The sequence below is a fragment of the Ilyonectria robusta genome (assembly GCF_021365365.1).
Source record: "Ilyonectria robusta strain PMI_751 chromosome Unknown BGZ61scaffold_2, whole genome shotgun sequence".
Lineage (NCBI taxonomy): Eukaryota > Fungi > Ascomycota > Sordariomycetes > Hypocreales > Nectriaceae > Ilyonectria > Ilyonectria robusta.
The window spans coordinates 3,789,843-3,811,365 of record NW_025764436.1 but is presented as its reverse complement, the minus strand read 5'-3'; the positions used below and the strand labels follow the sequence as shown (position 1 = coordinate 3,811,365).

The following is a 21,523-nucleotide window of genomic DNA, read 5'->3' as shown; positions in this document are numbered from 1 at the left end:
TCCCCGCGCATCCCCACCAGGCGTTTACAGTTTTCCTCTGGGACACACTGTAACCCAAGCTCTTTCGCCCCAGCCCGGCGTATCCGCAGCCATGCGTCTCCTGTCCTTCGCTCGCAGTCTCTACAATATCGACACCCTAGACACTCGTTTCACCAATCCGTCATTTGTTCCTTACCAGACTGTTATCGATGCGCGAACCGATCCAGAACTAACGAAGGACTCTCTGGATAAGTCACGAGCGCGAGGGCATCCGTCGAAATGGAAAACCCCCGAATTCAAGATGTACATCTGCCTTATCGCCTTTATAATCCCGTACATGCTCTGGATGGCATACGATGTGTCAAGGCGTATGCTATTGATCTCCACCCTGTTTTATTATTGTTGAATCTGACCACAGCTTAGCATCTGATCCACGATATGATAGGTTCAGCAGATATCTGTCACCTGGTTGGATCTTCGGCCGTAAGATTGATGCTTCCGACAACCAGTACTATGTCTTCCGAAAGAATCTCCCCTATATGTGCTCGCTGCTCCTCTTCCACCCGCTCTTGAGAAGGGTATGGAACGCTGTATACCCAACCAAGCGTATACCCCAAACATCCCAAAGCCGCCTCGACCAGCGTGCATCCTTCGACTACGCCTTTGCATTCATATTTTTGACAGCCCTGCATGGAAGCTCCGCTCTGAAGGTCTTGTTCATTCTGTACATCAATTACCAACTCGCAACAAAGCTTCCAAGGAGGTATATCCCTGCAGCTACTTGGACTTTCAACATCTGCACCTTGTTCGCCAATGAACTGTCGAATGGATATCAATTTCGGAATATAGCCAACTATGTCTCGCCACCAGTAACGACTACGGTTGGAAACGGGATAGAAACAGCTGACTCGAGGCTGATGTGTTTTGGCCACTGGCTTGATGGCTTTAAAGGAATCTTGGCCCGGTGGGAAATTCTTTTCAACATCACCATTCTACGGCTCATCAGCTTTAACCTTGATTACTACTGGAGTCTTGACCGAAGTAACTCCAGCTCCCTTGAGGTGAGTTGTCTGAAATTAATAAGATCTGTTTGTACAATCATATTCTAATATACTAGGAAGAAGCAGCTTGACCCCGCCAATCTTTCCGAGAGAGATCGTGTCTATATTCCAGCGGATGTTAAAGACTTCTCCTTCCGTAACTATGTCGGATATGTTATTTATGCGCCACTGTACTTGGCGGGCCCCATTCTCACTTTTAATGACTATATCTCGCAGCAAAGATATCGCCCCGCCACTATCGAGACTTCACGCACTATCCGATACGCGATCCGTTTGCTTCTGGTGTTTCTGGCAATGGAAGTGATGCTCCATATCAATTATATTGGCGCAATCGGCAAGGCCAACCCGGATTGGGGCTCTTATACTGCCGGCCAGCTGGGCCTCTTATCCTTCCTCAACCTGCACATTATCTGGATGAAGCTTTTACTCCCCTGGCGACTCTTCCGACTCTGGTCGCTCGTTGATGGCATCGACCCCCCCGAGAACATGGTTCGATGTGTCAACAATAACTTTAGTACTCAGCTCTTTTGGCGCGCATGGCACCGGTCGTATAACCGGTGGCTGGTCCGGTATATCTTTGTACCCCTGGGAGGCGCCTCGTTCCGCAACTGGCGGGCTACGGTGCGGTCTATTGTGACGTATCTGGTTGCCTTCACTTTCGTGGCTTTATGGCACGACATCAAGATGCGGCTCCTGATCTGGGGATGGCTGATTGTCCTTTTTATGATACCGGAGTGGACTGCGAACCACCTCTTTCCCAAACGAAGGTGGGAGCAATCGCCAAATTATTATCGGATGTTGTGCTGTATGGCAAGCGTGGGGAATATCTTCATGATGGTTTCTGCTAACCTGGTTGGCTTTGCCCTCGGCTTGGACGGCTTTCTGATTATTTTACGGCAAATCCTGCACGACTGGTCTGGTATGTCGAGTATATATATTGTCTTTTTCCAATTATCAATTACAGTCACTTACTTTTGGAACAGGTGTTATTTTCCTCTTTGCAGCTATTTCCAGCCTGTTTGTAACTGTGCAAATTATGTTTGAGGTTCGCAATACAGAACGGCGCCAGGGAGTTGTAATTAGATGCTAATTAATATCACCACTGGAATTGTATCATATAGTCATGGGGTCTCGGGATATTTTGTTGGTGGGAGAAGCACTTAGTGCAGACAGAGCCTGTAACAGCAAGAGTGTTAAACCCACCTTGTTGGGGCTATGATCTGACCCATAAGGGCTTGCTGCCCTGGAGCGGACCTAGAAGTTGGGGATATCAGCGGAGCCGGGAACGCAGCTACTGTATTTAATAGGGGACCGCACTGCTAGCTACTGCTGAATACCACTTAAGCATCTTACTGTATATAACGCCTTTGTTAACGACGCTTTAAAAGTCGCCTAGCTGACCCTGCAGCCGTAAAGAATTTTTCCTCCAGCTTGGGGCTGTAATACTTAGCTACTGTTTGGAGTTAGACAGAGGTCAATAGAGCCTCGAGTCCCTGGATTCTCAGCGTGGATCTTGTGGGTCGGTACATACTTTGCTTGGGTCGGCGCTTGCTTGTATCTCGCTGTTTATAAGATCGAGTTGTATATATGGGTTATTGCTAATACTCCACAATGTACGTCCAGGTCCATGGTGCCAGCCATGAGCTCCTTGTTGCGTTATTCCTATGATACAATACCAAATCACCGCCTCACCATCCTCCTTTGTTGGTGTCTTTTTCTCTGCCTTATTTCCCACTTGACAACTCTCCTTAATTATCCGCCTCGTCCGCCTCCCTCGCACTCTCCTCCAACCTCCAACCCTTGTCCTTTTGTTTTTGCACAGTGTCTAGTTTAATCCCTTGGCAAGTTCTAGACTACGGTATAAACATACCCCATCAATCTACGACATGGCGAGTAACTAGGGAACCGAAGTCGACGGTTGAGAGGCGGGGTTTAATTTCAGGCTTACCGTTACTCTCCATCACTCCCTGCAGCTATTGTCAGCGTCGCTGTCTTCGCCTTCCTTACATTTTTATATATATAACGCCTATAGAGAGATCGAGCATTCTGTTTTCTGCCTTCGTAATTAGCGGCCTTTGTTGGCAGAAATCATATTATGCAAGCGCTGACCTATACCTTTGCAGTTCAAACGATTGGCTATTGTGGTAGAAAGTGGTGTTCCTATGATCCTCTTGCTGTTGGTGGGTTGATTCTTCAGGCCATCCTTATCCTCGTGCCCCCGCGCTGTATGCCGCCTCTATTTATATGATTCTCGGCCGCCTTATCTGCATCCTCCATGCCGAACAACTGTCCTTGATCCCGGTGAAATGGGTCACTCGGGTTTTCGTCACTGGGGACGTCATCGCTTTCTCACTGCAGGCAGGAGGTGGGGGCATACAATCTTCCGGAACGCTGGTAATTACGAGTTGGGTGAAAAGGTTATTGTTGCCGGTCTTTTGTGTCAGACCTGCGTTTTCGGCTTCTTCGTCGTTAAGTTGATGCGTTTCCATTAGCGCCTCAGAATCAGACCAACTCGTGCGCCGGCCAAGAGTGCCATTCCTTGGATGCGACACCTCTGGGTTTTGTATGTCACCAGCGATATCATCCTGGTCCGCAGTGTTTTCCGAGTGATCAAATACCTCCAGGGCAACGATGGATATATTATTTCCCACAAAATTTTCCTATACGTCTTCGACACAATCCTCATAGCCGCAGTCGCGGTTATTTTCTTGATCTGGCATGTGGGAGAAAGATGCCCAAAAAGAAAGGCGGTGAGCGGCGACGTTACCGTTATGGTGATAATACGATGGAGGTGGAGGTGGAGAAACTACCCCGAAAGAGTGTAAAATAATTAAAGGCAACTATTTTCCACGCCGTAGATGTCGATTTGTCTACGCATCTTTCCAGTACCGTGATGTTTCGGCGTATTGTTCAGGGGCTTAGGTTGGAATCAATTAAGTCGGGGCGGCAGTGACTGAATCTATGTTTATAACTGTATTAGAAAGGCTAGACGTTAGTATTTAGAAGCCAAGAAATAAGAGAGAAGAAGTGTTTGGCGTATTATGCTTTGAATAAAGAGCTGTCATACCTGTCGTTAAAGTATCATGTCTTATCGCCGAATGACCAGTAAAAGCAAATGCGCAATCTTCTAGTGCGCAGCGTAATAGTACAGACTGATATCCGCAAAGTGACCATTCATTCATAATACGCTCTCGTGAGTGTTACCCCCTCCTGAAAATTGCAGAAGTGCCATACGCGTGAAGCATCCTGAGATAACAGTTGCCGTGCATTTGGGCTTTGCCCAGAAGACCAATAGTTTATGCCAAGGAATCAATTGGGCTTGGCATATCTAACTATGGAGCGAAGTCACTTAGTTCAGGCTAAGTGTATGGGGACCGTGGACCGTGCTTCGAACTTAACCTGCTAAGTACGAGATGGGATTACTGGTTCGCATTTAAGTATACGTATACCCATGGCTAGAAACCTGCACAGTCCCTATATCATCTCGGCCTGGCCCAGCACTGGCTGTTAATACCTTGGACCATCAGAACTCAGCAAACCACGCACTATTAACCAGCCGACCCAGCACCAACAGCAAATTCGCAGTCTCCTGAGAAGAATAATCCCATTTGGGCGAGGCGATGCAGGACGAAGCCTTGAGGCCGGCGTTCGACGATGTCACCACCACCGCAGACCGTTTTCCAGGAATTCTCTTTGATGAGCGTCATGGCGGCCACCAGACGGAACCACTCAGGCGATTAGAGGCACTGCCGGATGGGTTCGTTCATGTCACATCCTGTTCTTCAACATCCAAGCTGTCGTTAGCAATGTCATGGGTCAGGGACATAACTCTTTTCAAAGCTCTACTTATTGTCTACTGCCTTAACGTGGTCGCGTGGGGAGGCATGATTTTTCTGTTGCTCTGCGACGCCGCCCCTGCCATGTATGTGTCAACCAACTTGCGCCGACATCAACTCTCCACGCCGGAAATGGATCGAGATCAACTCGCAGATCCTGAACGCCCTGTTTTGTCTGCCGGCGTTTGGGCTGGCCCCGCGACGATCTCGCGGGGCCTGGCAGCTGGTTCGGTACGCCCTTGAAGGAAGCTCCGAGCCGCTGCGACGCCTGGCAGCGACATATCGAACGTGGTTTCGGCTTCCAGGCTCGCAGACACTGCCAGTCGACGTCAGCCCTGCTAAAGTTGAGCCGTGGCTGTCTCAGTCATCGTCACTGAAGGACATGGTGCCTTATCCTGTGCGGTGCATCCCGGAAGCACCTCCTTCAGGGCGACGAGCAATGCCGACCCCGTTGTGGAGGTTGGGAACTGTAGTGGGGTTGAATTTGATGAACACGCTATTTCAGGCCATCCTCTCGGGATTCATGTGGTGTTACAATCGGCATACTCGACCCCCTTGGTCTGTCGGGCTCTTTCTCTGCCTGGCATTCGCCTCCTCAACGGCTGCCGGCGTTCTCGGGTTTATCGAGGTCAGAAGGGTGAAGAAGGTGGAGGGAAACACTAGGTGGATGGCGGTGGGTGCCGAGGCTGAGGAACAAGAACTTGGGTGTCAAAATCGACTATAGGTTTGCTATCGTTTGGGGGGCAGAAGATGCCAGGAGACATGGCACAAACCGGATCAGATGTCGTCTCTAGATTATCGAGTTTGGGCTGGCAAACACGAGATGGCGTCTTGCATTATGGCTCGAATACTCTAGAGGTGGGCTGGGCCACACTGCCGTCAAAATTCCACATGAGAGTAGCATGGAAAAGAGGTTTCATAAAGTTTTGTTTTTCGATTGAAAACCCTCCTCGAATGAATTCAGCTTTACTCCTCACTTACCATATTTCGTAACTCCCCGTACCTAGGCATGGAGGTTCGTAGGGAAATGACTGATAAGAGTTTGAAGCCATCCTGGTGAGGGTCTGGGCATCCACGGGCATGATACTCCTAGCACTCTGAAGGGGCGGACTGCTCGTTAGGCGCTGATCTACGCGTGGTGCTAACCAGCGTCGTCGCTTCGGATTCGTTCCTCGTATCTCGCGGCTTATTCTATTCCCCTTTCCTGGCCCCGGCACTCTCCGTTACGGCGATGGCGTCACGTCGTCCCGTCCATCTAGAGCGAGATGTCCGATGTATACGAGATGTCCGAGATATCCGAGTCTGGATTCAGAAGTGCCGCCGAGGCCGCGTAAGAAATCAAGGGCGGGGTGTTCCTCTTGTCGCACAGTTACAGTGGTACACGGACTCTATTGTTGTCTTCTAGCTTCCGCGAACCATAAGCCTCATTTCGTAACTATAGACACGCGTCAGAGCTAGCCTTACAACCACTGCCGCCTCTCCAGATTTTTCAGAAGGATACAAAGGTTAGCAAAGTAAACAAATATGGCCATAAAGTCCTTGGTCGGCAGCTTTAGTAGACGTAGAAAGTCGTCGATGCATCGATTGATGGATCCAGAAGGGCCCACGTTTTGATTTCCTTGCAGAAGTGGGTTCTATTGTTTGACTATGGACACAGCTCTGCCGGTATGCTCCTTCCATCTGACGATGCTTACTCCGTAATATGTCTCGCTCCGCTCGTTCAACAGTAAAAAAGAATTTTTACGAGTCAGAGTTCTCACTCTTCCATCCTCCGGTAGAGAATTCCATTCTTATGTGTCGTGGTCTACCCCTCCCATGTGGCCACTCATCCTGACTGTCCCAACCGGTGGGTCTCGTTCCTTACCCCCGGCAACCGCTATCATTCGTCCCTCTGATTAGCGTTACTATCCCCCTCGTACCTCGGGCTTACTTTCGTAGGTCTTCCATGCCGTTCCGTGCAAGTCAGCGTCTCCTGTGGTATGCCCATCCTTTCAGTCTGGTCCCCAGTCTCCGGTCCCCTTATAACCAAACTTAAGTTTCGCAGCAAAGCTGCTCAAATTATAAGGGAACCTGTATCGATCCACACGATTAGTGTGTGATGGTACTTCCCTCTTCGAGTGATTCTCTGAGACTGAGTTCGTGCCCTCACTCAATCTCTTCTTTCCTGGTGTCCGCTCCCTTTGGTCGCTCTTGATCATTTTATGATTCCATTCTCTCGAATGCCCTACCGCACTCCAGTATTTACACACCTCCGCTTGCTGGATCGTAGTCTCACGATCTCTTGGTGGATTCCCACTTGAGGTCTTCTCGACCCGTGCACACCCTACGTCGCTCTGCTCCTTCGGGGATGAACCTACGCTTACGCTCCGGTGCCTCTCCTCCCTACGGTCGTCGGTCTCGAATATATAATCACAATGAAGTTTACATCTACGTATAAATAAAATGTCACGATAATTATAATGGTGTTTACAATGACGAATAAAATATAAAATATCTACAGAAAATATACAATGTCGCTCCGACTTATACTGTTTACTTGCGCTTACAGTATTCCCTGTTCGCGTACCGACTAAAGTTTAAAAGTAAATTGTGATATCCAAAAGTGAGGCTATTCCCACCTTTCTTACTACTGCATCGACCCGTCGACTATATCTTCTAAACACTCTCTATTGAGATATGCTCCGGCTTGTAACCTCCGGTAAAACGCTTTGTATTGACTCTGACAACTGTCAACGAAGGCATCCTATAACGCCTCAAATATAGGAATTAGCTGCGGTGTCCCCCTCCTTGCAAACCTACGAAGATACTCCTCCTTGCAACCCCTATCCGGATAGATAAGATAGAATAACATACTATATTGAATAAGAGTCTGCCTGATCTCAGGATGGCTAGATACTAATAGAATATATCGGTTCGATAATTTATTAACTATCGCCTCGACATAGTCCCGGACAAAGTTAGGATTGCGCTCTCCGTCCGCACCAAAGGAAAAAGAAGAAGAATCTAAATCCAAGACCTCCCGATCTCGGATCTGATGTACGCCTGCAGCAGTGGACTTGCCTATACCGGCAAAACCCGACACAACAACAGCCTGTTATCCCACACGCATCGTAGCGATGTACTCACGTCCTCCCGGAGTCCTTGAAATCACCTATCGCCCAAAGGGCCATATACCGTCTCCCGACAGCTAGTCTACCAAGACAAACGCAAAGATGGGAATCTCTCCCAGATCCCAACTATTCCACCTAACCTCACTTCTCGTTCGATCCCTCCTTTTTTAAGAAAAAGACAGTAAGCGCTTGCGCGAATGCTAACACAGTGTCACTCCATTCCCCAAGAATCCCTCTTCGGATTATATGTAGCCAGGCTACAATATGATACCGTCTCCCCCAGATCCGTATTGGAGCGAAGCGACCTTGTCGTTCGAAAAGTCAAACAATTCCTGTCTCGTTCCCCTCGAGTTAGTATTATTTCTCTTGAAATAAATCTAGTGTGCACTTACCCTGTTGCGTGGTCCGTAGCATGGACGAAAGAGCGCCAGCTCAAGTCGCTGTGTAGGATGGGCGGTAAATAAAAAAAAATATTTACAGGATCAAGGTTTCCAACTGATCGGCCAAAGCCAAGAAATCCTTTCTATACTCCCTCGCCCGCTTAGTCGTACTGTTGGCCATTCACCCATGAATGTCCGCACAGGTGGGGTTGCCTCGTCCCTCTGCACCAATAACCCACAAGCCACTCCGGTCGTCCCTCCCTCACGTGTTATGACTCAACCTGATTCTCGGTTGCTTACCTGCGTAGGTGCGGGAAAGTGCTGACGCATCAATCCCTCCTTCGACTGCCGCCCTCATGCTTCGGTCTGGTCCCCAGTCTCCGGTCCCCTTATAACCAAACTTATATTTCGCTGGTAAACCAGCTCAAAGGTCAGGATATCGATCTATCAGAGGTTTCGTAATACAGGGTCATAATCCAACAGCTTATTATCTCTTGATGGATCCGTTACGGTCAATTCGATTAAATAGATAGGGATCAATACAGTGATGATGATGTTGATGATTGCTTGTGCCGGTCATCCGGATCGGCCGGAAGAGGGGTTATTATACCCCCCCTTCTGACTAAGGTCAGGATATCAATCTATCCGAGGTTTCGTCATACAGGGTCATCATCCAACATCTCTTCCACCCCTCATATTTTGAATCAATATATGAAGACCCAAACGCGGCTGACTCTCTCATCAAACCTGCATCTACATCTTAGTGAAGAGGAGGAGCTAATTGACTCGACCGGGATGGCTCGACCGGGAAGAATAGCAGGCGGGCACGCGAGCCTTGAGCCGGGGCTTTCCGGTCTTTGGGGATAAAGGTTATCTGATCGGATGCTTGCAGCCGCTAGGGCTAAGATTGGTGGGTTCCTTCAACAGGAAATGCCGTATCGGGTAGGACCAGTAGCCAGACCTATTGGGGCCATAAATTGGGAAGGTCTCGGACAGGACCTTCTAGACATCATCATCCTCCTAGCATCTCATTTTCAATTAACAGTCTTTTGACCTATCCTTTGGAGACCTATTGAAAGTCCATTTGATCAAATGGTATCAGCTGAAAAAGCTATCTATTTTGCCCGGCCGTCCGGTTTATCCGGACCCCAGACCTGACCCTATCCGACCTTTCCGACACAACACTATCGCGGTCATCACAGCTCTGCCTCTGGGTGGGTTGTGTGTGTTCTTAGTGTCCTCTGCTCACTCTCCCACTCATTATTATCTTTCCTTTTTATCTTTTTCTTTACTTTTCTTATTTCCTTTAAAGAATATTTCTATATCTAGATTGAAAAACAACTTAGCACCTTAGCTTCAGATAGTAAATATACCTAACCCTTACCCTAACCCTAAAAGGACCTCACCGATGGGGACCAAACCAAGCAGAAGCTGGGATCTGTCCCAGGCATTGGCGATGTCACGCATGTGTACTTTGTTGGTAAGAGGGAACCGGAAGGCCTCGGTGCTTGGTTCCATAAGCAACCTAACAACTGTTGTTAGCATACACTGGCCACGGTAGCAGCCCAAAGGACCTTGTCAAGGTGAACACTCTGACTGTTGACAATGCTCTAATCGTACTGAACGACTTATGCTCGAAGATAGAATTTTTCGTGTTACAAACCGGCGGAAAGGCAAACAAAACCTTCCGATCTGATAACCTATTTCTAACGTGTTGACAGGGTTACGGTGCAGTCGGGGCCGGATGGCCGCCTGCGCCTTAGAAAGAGGATCTTGCATACCGGAACCATACGCCTCGGATATCTTCTACTATACGCAGTACGATGTCGTAGCGAGACACGCTGCCAACAAGTCATGGAGATGGTCTGAGATCTGGCCATCGTATCCCGTGCGTTCATTTCTAACGTTGTCTATAAAATTCACCCTTTGGCTGTCTCCATCGCTCCATGTCTTCCCAACTCGACTAGCATTCCGTTAACAGCCAGGATTTATTCCGCACCACAATGCCATAAACATCGCCCAGTCCCTTGCACTTTATCTTTCCTACTACCGCTCTGTGAAAGGCACTGGGGCCAAGTGTGTATTCCCCGGAACTCCGGGGTCCTGGACAGCACTCCGCACCGAATCTTCTCAGGACCTGATTGCCCATTTCCACATCCACGTTTCTTTGCTCGCTGAAAAGACCAACAGACGCTCCTTTAACGTCGGAGATGGCGATCCAGTGTCGTGGGAGCTGACGTGGCCGGTGCTATGCAAATACTTTGGCCTCAACGGAGTTGGGCCCTCAGCGAAGAATGAGGGGGAGATCTATGGCATTGAATGGTTGATGGACCAAAGATATTCGTGGCCGGCCTGGATCCAAGAGCAGGGTCTCAGGAAGAATGCTCTGGAGGATATGCAGTGGGATATCCTCCAGACTGCCCTGATACTCCCGATCCGGATTGACTTCGAACTGAGTGCATCCAGTGAGATTGGGTTCCGGGAGACACTGGAGCCTGGCGAAGGCTACATGTTGGCATTTGATCGGATGCGAGAGGCGGAGTTTCTCCCATAGGGGAGCTCAGCTGAGATCACTGCAGCCCTGGCTCAGTTCGGCTAATATCACGGATTCGAACTCCATAGTTTTGTCAAAGTTGTCCAGTCTGTCGAGGACCCGAAACCGCCCTGACGAAAAGAACATGGACTGAGGACTGCGATATGGAACTTAAACAGTTGCACTCTCTGTACCGGAACCATTGGCAGCTAACTTCGAAGGAGTCAATTGGTGACCCTTGCACGCTGAGCCACACGTCATGTCATGTCGTAATGGGGCCTGGGAGGATAGGGATTGGCTAGCGCGATATCGGTAGATGCCGATGTGTCGCGCTCCTTGGAATATAAAAGGAAAGGGTGGATGGCCTTGTTTTAGGCAGTAGCCTAGCATGAACTATAAAAAGGGCAAAAAGCTAAGAGGTCCTTCTGTCCTCTCTCTATGCAAGGGGGAGCTGAGGAAGGGTGAGTGAAATGAATGCGCGAATGCATCGCATGAATATGGCTGAGGTATGAAACGGGGGCTTGAATATGTAGGGTGCACGAAGCCGAGGCCGTGAGTTGTCAGCGAATCAGAGCCCCGAACCTGCTCTTCCCGATACCGCTTGGGCGCTGGTGAGCCGGATGGAGCTTCGTCTTCTTTTATGGCTATCTCGAGGTGATAGATGGCTATAGAAAGCAGGCTTTCTTACTTTAGAAAGAGGATTAGAAGAGTTACTCAGACTAACTAAAGGTTAAGTACTCGCAAGCTATCTCGTTATACCAGATTAGCTTAACTAAGCTAAGCTTCTAAGGCTAAATTAGCTAGATAATAAAATAAGTAACCAAAAAAGCCCAGTTAACTCAGTATTTCCCCAGAGGGGGCGGCCTATATCTACTACTACTATAGCACAATATAAAGATTATTAACCTTTCCAGGCCGAAATCCTAACCTTATTTGGTTATTATATAGTATCTCACTATTAATTCACGCTTCATCCCCCGGCTGCTAGCAATCTTTAAATATTATTACTTCTTCCTTTTATCCCCAGCCCCACAATCACCCATTATAGCGCCCTCAAAGATCCTCTCCCGGACTCTCCGCTCTATTACTATCATCAAATTCGACTAACTCTCCAAATAAAAGACTGCCTATAAAGAAGCTAAACACACCCTTCTCCACGATGTAGATCAGGAGCCTAACCCTAAGTGAACCAAGATTCTCGTCGAAGGCGCTAAAAAACTCCCCAATCAATTGCCACACTTTGCCAACCTCGGGACCTCATCGATGGCATCGAGCTTCTATGAGTGCATAAAGCATGATGTTCTAGAGATAGTTCGTGCCGATTTGCCACATATACTTACCTAACACTTGATGACCTTACATTAGAGCAATATATCCTAGCAACTTGGTAGCGTTGGCAAATACCGCGTCGCGGCTGCTCGAGCAGCTATTGTCGAATGCTTATATATCTAATGAAGAAAATGGGGAACTCATGTTAGACTTGTATTATAAGTCATAGTGTGAAAATATATAACCCAAGGTAGTTTAATCCAACTAAGTAAATTAATAAATTATTTGTCTGGGAATTGATCCTCCATCTTCTCCCCTGCAATTATCTTATCAGCATTGAGCCTTACACTCCACCTTGTCATTCTAGTCTCGGCCGTGTCCCACCAACCTGACCATTTTGAATCAATGTTGCTCGTGTCTTCCTTTGGCCCCCTTGTTCTGTGAGGGTTGAAGATGGGAGGCTGGATGGCGAGACAATTGTGATGCCTCCGCCCGCGTTCGCCATTACAAAACCATCGCATAAGGATATCGACTGGCGTAGTAGGGTCTTTGAGAGCAATCTCGCGTAGGAGTTCCTGGGCTCCCTTCTGGGTGACAGCATAGGCCAAAAGGCATATACCCTCATATGCATGATGAACGACACGAGTATGGTCAGGATATTCATCCTTCAAGGTATACGGCTTCACGTATGAGAGTAGATACTCCTTGGCAGGGACCGTTTCATCGTCTTTTGAGACAACACGCCCCCTAGGCAGAGAGCCATCTGCAGGTGGCATTTGCATGCCACAGTGGCCTAGCCAAAGAAGATCCCACTCATCTCCATATGGAGAAAAGGTTACAGGTGACGTTTCGGGGAGGTTATTGAAATCCAGGCTAATAATGCCGTCTGGGGATTTTTTTGCGGGTTGTCGATACTGATATGACGTATCTGCGTATGAGTTCTGTCCTGCGAGGGGCTGAGTGAGTGCTTGACTTGATAGAGCCAAGTCGTGAAGTTGTCGTCGAAGTCGTACATCCCAATCTGCATCATCTTCGAGTATCAGAGCAGTAGAGATATTGTTGCGAACAATCCTAGGGGTAACATGTTAATACTATACAAGAGCCTTAAGAAGACAGGCCACGTTAGAATGTTTGCACATATACCACTCACTCTTGCAATGCGTTCATGTGGGCACGCCAGCACCCAAGAGCACCAGGTGATATCTTTTTATGTTTGAATTCCTTTGGAAGAGCCTTGTCTGAAATTGAATCACCCAGAACGCCATTGATAAACTGGAACGTTATGCCGCTCAGTGCAGTGTTCAGAGTCACGGCGTCTCGACGGTCGGTACGCTCGGGCAGCCCGACGACGAAGACTTGTTGAAACTATATTAATGTACGCGTTAGTAGAGACGATGCTGCATGTGGTGGAGATATCGAGAATGTGCGCGTAACCTTACCCCGAGAGTATGATTGCCAATGTCGTTGAGAAGGCCACGCGCCCTGGCAGACTTACCAAAGCCATGCCAGCTCGGGGGCGAGGCGGCGGGGACGCTGCTGAGGAGAAGCCAAAAGATGACAATGGTGACGCCGAGGGCACCGGCAACCCGTACCAGAAACTGTCTAGGAATCATACGAGCGAATTGAGGGACAGGCAAAATCTAAGTCTGTATTGTCCTCCCTATGGAACGGGTAAATAAAATAGAAGTATTAGTTAATCCCCAGGAAATGTCCAAGGAGGACATTTGTTTTAGTATGATCGTGGCTGAGGCTGACTATGACGTCTTTGACTTACGTGGCATGATGTCATAATGAGCAGTGAAGTACTCATACTCCTCATATGGATCCAACCAATAAAGTCACTACGATTAATGCTTTATTGCAGGAGCTCATTGATATCAGAACCTTATTTCATCATACCAGGAATATTATCAGCAGAGTCTAATTGGGTCAACGCAGCACTTCATTCACACCTAACAATATGTTATACGAACTGGCCAGTCACACAACGTAGTCAGGAATCAAGAGGAATTCTCTTAGAGTAAAAGATTATCTGTAAAGACTGACGAGTTGGATTGAGATGTATTAGGCTGCAATCTATCTGACTAACGGGACCCCAAAAATACATTTCTAACTGGGAAACCCCGTACGGTATATTCCACACAGGTATTGCCCAGCGCGATAGTCACGATTCAGAAAACAAGGACCCCTATCTAGGCCATCTCTGGGTATATGAATCCAAGGCATCTATCAAGAGGTTAGGGTGCTCTAGTACACACATACCCAGAGGGGGGACTAGAAGCTCAACAGTAAAAAAAAACACCAACAATAGTATCAACAATGCAGACCATATACCCAGTCTATTTAAAGGTCAACAGTATACTCAGACAGACTAAGGTTTCTAGTTTAATCAAGGCATTTATAATAACTTTAATTACTGTTGAAATTACTGTTCTGACTTCTGTTGCAAATTCTGCATCACGTGCTTGCACGAGTGTGATAAGTGACTTGGTCTATTGATTGTGAACCTAATTACAGTCTCTTGCCTCTTCCAGACCTCCTCCGCAACATCCCTCTATCGTTCCAGCTTCACAGCTACTGTCGGTGGCGACTAGGTTCCTTGGGGTTTATAATGTCAATTCTTCGGCTGCAAGTTAACCAACACTATAAGTTATCGTTCATCGGCTGTATAGTCTATGCTGTTTAGCCAAGACCACACAAGCTGTTAAGAAATGCCCTGTTTGCCGGAGAAATTGTATCCCTTCAGCAGTTCCAAACTAGAGTCTTGAGATAGTATATGTAACGATCTGCACTTCGTATTACACCTAGTAGCCCGTCTAGCCAAAATGTAAGTCTATATAGGGCTGGGTCCGCCGTGACACTGCACGAGCCGTAAGAAAAACAAGATACGGGGTCTAGATTACTATTTTCATCATGTTTTAGCGTTTGTGGGTATGATGTGGGAAAAAGCCGTTTTCTTGGATCTTGTATTTCCTACCTTCAGTGCAGACTGAGAGAGGCAATATGCAACGATAGCATAGATTCGGGAGGCAGCAGCGACATCAAACCTGCATACCTTGTACCTATCTGTACCACTTGCACCGATAGAGCCGCCGATAGTTCTCGCTTACGACTATGTCGGAAGACCAAGAAAAGATGGAAAGGCTACCCAGACACCCAGTTAAATGGCATGTTGGCATTGCAGTCAATGCATCGGAGAAAGGGCCATTAGTGCCCAGGCTACATGGTGGAAGGTATAGTCGCTCTGGCTGAGAGAGGGGCGTGATCCAATATCGCTGGGCGGGATCGCATCAATTTAAATATATACACCTTTAACTCTAGCTCCCCTTTAACATTATTAATAACTCTTAAGGATCGTGAGCTCGTCGCCAATCACGCCACCCTCGCCATGAATGAATTTCCATGTGAGTTTCTTGGCGCTATTGATAGTAAGCTTACTGAAGCCAAAGTGGACTTGATCGAGGAGGACGGTGAAGTTGAGCAGAGGATTATCACCCAAGGTGCTATGACTCTCAATATTTCCTGCAGCTCCATTGATGATATGAGTCATAGAAACGCCTGGGTTTGATTTATAGGTGTTGTTGTTCATGAATGCGGAGTGATCAATCGTGCCGTTAGTCTTGAGTGGCAGCAATCTCTCGTACCAATGGATGTGACTTGCTCAAGATCAGTATGAGCCCGTTGGTGTTGGCCTGCAGCCACAAGCGGAATTGACTTACCCGGCTAGATATACATCAACACCATTCTTTAACATCAAGCCTTCAAAGGCCTCTCGGAGATACTTCTGGTAAGATGAAACTTGGGAACTATACATCGGGCGGTGGCCCATGACGATGACCCATGGTGTTTTATGTCGGTCGACGCTGGCGAGATCCTTTGCAAGCCATTGGTATTGCTCATACGCTTTGGTGTCACTATAGTTTCCGACCGCGCCAAAGGGACCGCTATCAGTGACATATGTCTCGGAAGCAGTTGGATGAGACTCGTCTCCTTTCAGGTCCCGAGCGAAGGGCCATTCGGGACTATGTGCATAGTCGGTCTCTGTGTCAATGGAGACGAAGTGAGCCAGGCCGTAGTCGAAGGAGTACCAGAAGTTTCCGACGCCACCAGACGCTTCTCCTGCCATGTGAAAGCGATTTTGATATGCAGTGAAATTTCTAGCGCTTGATCAGTTCTCTTGTTCAGAATTCCTTGTTGGAAACTATTCACCTCTGGGAAGGGGGGCAGCTGTAGTAAGTGAGAGCAGACTTATCAGCGGTGCCGTTGACAATATCATCGTTCAAGTATGCGGTCAAGACGTTCTTTGGGCCATCAAATTCAGCACACGTTGCCTCGTGATTTCCGGGCAGGACCATGTACGGGATCTTGGTAGTGATGCTGCCGATCCATTGCTGCCAGAGGTCCCAATTCGATTCGTACAGAGTGCTCATATCTCCACCTTGGGGACCACCTTGGTTGGGGATTTCTCCGGCCGGTAGAGGTTTTTTATACTCATCGGGGATGGGAGCACTGCCAGGAAGCTCAGTGGATGTGCCATTATAGCACACGGGCCAGCTATCTTCGCAAGGCAATATGCCGGAATACCAATCATCAGCATAACTAAGGTCGCCTCCATGCCACGCAAAGGCTGCACCCTCTTTAACAACCTTGGTCAGCTGCTTAAAGGTTCCTGCCGCGTTGGTATATCCCATGTCGTTCAGAATGGCAACAGAGAACTCTGCTTTGTCTCCAGGTGCACGAGCGGTATCGAAGCTGAGAACCTTAGACACGGTAGTGCCATTAGCCGCCGGGATCTTGTAGTAGTAAGTCTTTCCGGGCTTCAGTTGGCTGATCTGCACATCATGGAAAAATTGGCTACATTGGGTAATGGCCGAAAATGCAGAGCAAGGGGGTGTTCGATCGTAGCTATAGACTCGTATTAGCAATCTTACTGAAAGCTACTCAAACTACCGCGCTGGCAGAATCAAAATCACGTACGTAGTTGTTCGGCCAGTGGCCTTGTTGTTTAGCCGGTGAGGGCTAGTTCCCCAATAAACTGAAGGGGCTTCTCCCAGCCCAAAAGGCGTCTGGTAATGAATGCTGATACCATTTGGCGTATATGCCAAGGAGATGACGTTGACATTGTTGGTGGGTTTGTGAGATGCCGGCTTCACAGCAGGTGGTTCAACTAAGCGAGGGAATCCTTTGCCGTTTCCATTGAGGGTCTGGTCAACCCAATCCCCAATTGGGACTTTAGGTCCCGTATATGGGTAGACCTCATCGACCGTCGGGGCGCCATCTGTTTGAGCAGCCAGGAGCGCTCCGAGAAGCATGCATGTAACAATGGACTGCATCTTGGCTTCAGGTGTTGAGTGAGTCCTCGGCTCTAACAAAGAAGAGAAGACAGGAAGTGAGGCCTGTGGTAACAGTCCGACTTGCAACGATGACCTCGAAGTCCACTGACGATCCAAAGCGGGCCATGGTATTTAATAAATACTTATCAGCAAAGATCGACTGGAATATGCAAGAGCTACCGATCCCACACGTGCCATTGAGACATATAGCAAGCAAAGGTTCAATCCAAACCTCGGACCCATTTCCTGTTGTTATGCGGAGATCTTCTGTCCCGTCCAATAATCAACATCATGACCACACGTGTAGAGATAACCTCTGCCGCGTTTCCGTGGCCCATCCGCAGGATTGCCCTGTTAACTCCAAGATTCCTGTGCCTCACTAAGTTATTTATGGGCAAGTCATGCTCGCTAAGGATCATCCTTGCTCGATTATGGTTTGTTCATCAGGGACTTTTTGGTCACCGATCGGATGTTCGGCACACTCTGTCGGGGGAAAATCTTAAATAAGGAAAGTGCATAAGATGGGATCAAAAGTGCCGTCAGAATATGGCAGCTAGATTAAGACTTCACCTTAGCATCCAGATAAAGGCAAAGAATTGTCTGTCTTCAATAACGAATGACAATTGGCGCTTCGTCCGTCTAGTTGTTATCAGTTGATCTAAAACTCCTAATCACAATCCCTTACAATGAGTAATGTTAAAAAGAGAAATGCTTCGCTTGCTGTGTGCAATGTAGCAGGTTATGAAAAAAAAAAAAAAACTGGACATGCCTTGGTCACGGCCCATAGCGCCCCACAAATTCCCAACCAATCATAAGTAGATTTCCCAGATCGTGACGGTACGTGTCAATCCTAAGGGTAGAGGGTAGGCAAGGGGGCTTTCGGTACTTGATCGAAGTGTGATTGGGACGTCGGCGTTGAGCAATATAGGTCACGGTCTAGTAATGGGTCAAAAGGTAGTCTCGATGTTGATAGCTGAAGGGCTGGTGTCCTAATAACAGCCAGTCCTTGGGCTTAACATACTAAGGTGCAGCCAAAGTTATGGAGTTTGCCATGTCTCCATTCAGGCAACTGCTTTCGGAAGATGCCGTGAATTGATGTGTGAATTGGGTTATCTCACTTTGCTGCGTTGGTCTAGACTGGTGGTAAGACCAGGGCGAAGCGTGAGAACATTTTAGATTATAACTGTGCCACCATTGCCATCTCTCACGGAATCACCGCCGAGAAGGTTGAGACGTTTAACCAGAGGACGTGGGGCTGGAACGGGTGCAAATTGCTCTGGCGTGGAACGTCCATTTGTTTGAGCACCGGCACGCTTTCATTCCCTTTGTCCATCTCTGATGCTGCCTGCGGGCCGCAGATTCCCGGCACCAAGAAGCCATCTTCTGGGAGCAGTGATACCTGGGTCAAGTTGAATTCTTGTCCTTTGAACGTTTGCTGTAACATTTAGGGCAAATGCCGAATGACAGACGGCTTTTGCGTAATCGCCAAGGCAGCCACCGACGCTCCTGGCACAACTACAGCAGGCAAGAATTCATGTGAGTAATCCGTTGCCTATTGTTCTTCTATGCTTCTTGATGATCCTTCTAACACATCCAGGCATTTTCAGCTGTGGCAGAGATATCATCAATGCCACGGCACCCGCCAAGACTATGCGCGTTGCCTACTTTAAAGCCTAGAACTCAAAACGCGAGTGCTTGAACATGGACGTCAATGAAATCGACAAATCAAAGTACACGCACATACACTTCGCATTTGCCGACGTCACCTCGACCTACACCATCGACGTTAGCGGCCACCTACGTCAGTTCAACCTCTTCAAAGCTATTACTGGAATCAAGAAGATTATTTCCTTTGGTGGGTGGGACTTTAGCACGATGCTGAGGACCTACAACACTCTACGGGAAGCTTTCAAATCTGCGAATCGAGCTACGCTCATCAGGAACATTGTTGCCTTTGTTAAGAAGCACAATCTGGATGGCGTTGATATTGACTGGGAGTATCCGGGTGTAAGTGACACTTTGTCTCACGCTCTGTCAACGGTTTCGCTACGGCATAACACAAATATTGATGGGTTGATGCTAACCAATATCGAAAGTGCCCGGCATTCCCGACATTCCTTCCGGGTATGCTGTTACCGGAAAGGACTATTATCAGACATTGAGTGGCCTGAATACGGCCTTGGGCACCAGCAAGTCCGTCTCATTCGCAGCTCTGGCTTCATATTGGTACCTCAAAGCCTTTCCCATAAAGGAAATAGGGTCCAATATTGACTACATCCTTCACATGACATATGACCTGTAAGGTGAGTGGGACTACGGCAACAAATGGACCTCGCCTGGCTGCACCATAAGGAACGGACTCCGCTCCCACGTGAACATCACCGAGACGAAAGAGTCTTTGTTCGTAATTACCAAGACAGGTGTCCCGTCTAATATGATCGTGGTCCGAGTTTCGAGCTACGGGTGATCCTTCAAGATGGCTCAGGCCGGCTGCACTGGGCCGACGTGCAAGTTCACGGGCAGCCAACGAGTATCAAATGTAGCAGAGGGCCGTTGCCCCAACACTGCTGGCTATATCTCCGACACAGAGATTCAGGGAATCAGTGACTACGGCAAGGTGATGAAGCAGTGGACTGATACCCGGTCTAATACACTAGTCTATAATCAAGAGGTTAGGGTGCCCTAGTACACGCATACCCAGAGGGGGGACTAGAAGCCCAACAGTAAAAAAAGAAAAACACCAACAATAGTATCAACAATACACTAGTATATAATAATACGAAGTGCGTTGCCGATTTGGACGAAGATATCAAGGCATCCCGGGCGAAGCTCTATGTGTCTTATAGTTTTGCTGGAATATCCGACTGGGCTGTGGATTTGCAACAGTATGTTGAGTAAGTTACTCTTTACTGGAATGAAATTGTCGTATACTGACTTGTTGTCAGTGGTCCCAGCGAAGACGATGGTTACGACCCAGATTTCGTGGCCACAATAAGCAATTTTGGGGATTGTGACTCTGACTACATCAGTCTGGGCCAACTCAAGGACTGAAAGTCCAAGATCCCATACTATTGCATGGACCAGTACATTGTCGATGTTGAAATCAATATCATGGACGATGCGCTCGGCAGGTACAACGACCTGATTGATAACGGCTACGACGACAAGTTTAAGGTGTACACCGACGACTACTTCAAGTGCGAGAAAACCAAATGGAGGACATGCTGTAGCAGCTGCAACTTCGCTACTTTCTTGGACAGTTGCGATAAATTATCTGGTTGCAAAAAGCGGCCATTGAACGCATAGAGCCACCTGTCCAAACGTCTACAAGGACGGGTCGGATGGCATCGACTGGATCAACACAAAGGTGCCCAACGTGACTGGAAGACTCGGATGGCTTCTAAGAGGTCATCGCTAAAGACTCTGGCATTGAGAAGGACCGGATCAAGTTCGATGATATCGACGTGAAAGTCTCGAACGGGTGTAAATTCGCTGGTGAAGGCATCAAGGAGTGTCAGAGGATACAGGATAATTGGTTCCGGAACTATCCGCAAGCCAGCGACAACTTCGAGGTTTTCAATCCCAAGGAGGTGATTGGCAGGTTGTACGACAAGTCCAAGAACCTCCTTCAGCGCCTCCAGCTACTCAAGGCCGTCGGAGATCTCGATTCCTGACCTGGTCGACGCAGCGTCTCTCCTGGCACTGACAATGGCTCAGGCAGTGGAGAGCATGGAAAAGGTCGTCGAAGAAGCTAAGATTGCCAAGGCCGAGAGAGAGGCGATGATTGCCAACTTCCTCAGCGGAATTCTCCTTTTCATCCCCATCGTCAGCGAAGTGGCAGCGGCGAGCAGTATGACCGCGATTCGAGCCGCGTTGCAGTGGTCGAGGCCGCTGGCGAGGCAGGACTGATGGCGTATACCATCGCCCAAGGCCCTGATAACGCATTAATGACTGTGTTCAGCACCTTGGCGGGTGCAGGATTGGATTGGGTCGCGAGAATTGGGGCAAGGCGGCTACAGCGA

General features: G+C 48.3%; 8 protein-coding genes across 8 annotated transcripts; 6 read left to right on the top strand and 2 right to left on the bottom strand.

Annotated features, from left to right (window-relative positions):
• Positions 1–91: 91 nt before the first annotated feature.
• On the top strand, positions 92–2,130 carry BGZ61DRAFT_339413 (MBOAT, membrane-bound O-acyltransferase family-domain-containing protein; the record flags this gene model as incomplete). The annotated part of the gene is made up of 4 exons (XM_046239226.1): positions 92–347; positions 403–1,040; positions 1,101–1,959; positions 2,024–2,130. 4 exons carry the CDS (start codon positions 92–94, stop codon positions 2,128–2,130), a joined length of 1,860 nt encoding a protein of 619 aa, XP_046111434.1.
• Positions 2,131–3,284: 1,154 nt separating this feature from the next.
• BGZ61DRAFT_490245 (uncharacterized protein) lies at positions 3,285–3,962 on the top strand (the record flags this gene model as incomplete). Its single annotated transcript, XM_046250314.1, has 3 exons — positions 3,285–3,434; positions 3,533–3,790; positions 3,927–3,962. The coding sequence occupies 3 exons, from the start codon at positions 3,285–3,287 to the stop codon at positions 3,960–3,962; spliced, it is 444 nt and encodes a 147-aa protein (XP_046111433.1).
• An 884-nt stretch (positions 3,963–4,846) lies between these two features.
• Positions 4,847–5,600, top strand: BGZ61DRAFT_490244 (uncharacterized protein; the record flags this gene model as incomplete). The annotated part of the gene is made up of 2 exons (XM_046250313.1): positions 4,847–4,966; positions 5,031–5,600. The coding sequence occupies 2 exons, from the start codon at positions 4,847–4,849 to the stop codon at positions 5,598–5,600; spliced, it is 690 nt and encodes a 229-aa protein (XP_046111432.1).
• A 4,197-nt stretch (positions 5,601–9,797) lies between these two features.
• BGZ61DRAFT_340560 (uncharacterized protein) lies at positions 9,798–10,920 on the top strand (the record flags this gene model as incomplete). Its single annotated transcript, XM_046239321.1, has 4 exons — positions 9,798–9,846; positions 9,909–10,077; positions 10,101–10,258; positions 10,352–10,920. Coding segments are annotated over 4 exons (945 nt in total), but the record flags the coding sequence as incomplete, so codon positions are not given.
• Positions 10,921–12,337: 1,417 nt separating this feature from the next.
• BGZ61DRAFT_411456 (uncharacterized protein) lies at positions 12,338–13,850 on the bottom strand. The gene is made up of 3 exons (XM_046243266.1): positions 13,608–13,850; positions 13,319–13,533; positions 12,338–13,239 (listed from the first exon to the last, which is right to left on the bottom strand). The coding sequence occupies exons 1-3, from the start codon at positions 13,779–13,781 to the stop codon at positions 12,450–12,452; spliced, it is 1,179 nt and encodes a 392-aa protein (XP_046111430.1). The 5' UTR covers positions 13,782–13,850; the 3' UTR covers positions 12,338–12,449.
• Positions 13,851–15,407: 1,557 nt separating this feature from the next.
• Positions 15,408–17,690, bottom strand: BGZ61DRAFT_513749 (Metallo-dependent phosphatase-like protein). Its single transcript, XM_046252186.1, has 4 exons — positions 17,146–17,690; positions 16,378–17,073; positions 15,888–16,325; positions 15,408–15,824 (listed from the first exon to the last, which is right to left on the bottom strand). The coding sequence occupies exons 1-4, from the start codon at positions 17,499–17,501 to the stop codon at positions 15,506–15,508; spliced, it is 1,809 nt and encodes a 602-aa protein (XP_046111429.1). The 5' UTR covers positions 17,502–17,690; the 3' UTR covers positions 15,408–15,505.
• A 1,512-nt stretch (positions 17,691–19,202) lies between these two features.
• BGZ61DRAFT_527568 (glycoside hydrolase superfamily) lies at positions 19,203–19,803 on the top strand (the record flags this gene model as incomplete). The annotated part of the gene is made up of 2 exons (XM_046253123.1): positions 19,203–19,512; positions 19,598–19,803. The coding sequence occupies 2 exons, from the start codon at positions 19,203–19,205 to the stop codon at positions 19,801–19,803; spliced, it is 516 nt and encodes a 171-aa protein (XP_046111428.1).
• A 174-nt stretch (positions 19,804–19,977) lies between these two features.
• On the top strand, positions 19,978–21,410 carry BGZ61DRAFT_527567 (uncharacterized protein; the record flags this gene model as incomplete). The annotated part of the gene is made up of 7 exons (XM_046253122.1): positions 19,978–20,172; positions 20,286–20,395; positions 20,447–20,483; positions 20,556–20,698; positions 20,808–20,877; positions 20,936–21,154; positions 21,219–21,410. The coding sequence occupies 7 exons, from the start codon at positions 19,978–19,980 to the stop codon at positions 21,408–21,410; spliced, it is 966 nt and encodes a 321-aa protein (XP_046111427.1).
• Positions 21,411–21,523: the final 113 nt, after the last annotated feature.

Coding starts and splice junctions, on each gene's coding strand:
- BGZ61DRAFT_411456 (XM_046243266.1), bottom strand. CDS start 13,781: ATGATTCCTAGACAGTTTCTGGTACGGGTTGCCGGTGCCCTCGGCGTC. Junction 13,534..13,607: donor TTGGCAATCATACTCTCGGG/GTAAGGTTACGC, acceptor ACATTAATATAG/TTTCAACAAGTCTTCGTCGT. Junction 13,240..13,318: donor CACATGAACGCATTGCAAGA/GTGAGTGGTATA, acceptor TGTTACCCCTAG/GATTGTTCGCAACAATATCT.
- BGZ61DRAFT_513749 (XM_046252186.1), bottom strand. CDS start 17,501: ATGCAGTCCATTGTTACATGCATGCTTCTCGGAGCGCTCCTGGCTGCT. Junction 16,326..16,377: donor AGCTGCCCCCCTTCCCAGAG/GTGAATAGTTTC, acceptor ATCAAGCGCTAG/AAATTTCACTGCATATCAAA. Junction 15,825..15,887: donor GTTGATGTATATCTAGCCGG/GTAAGTCAATTC, acceptor ATCTTGAGCAAG/TCACATCCATTGGTACGAGA.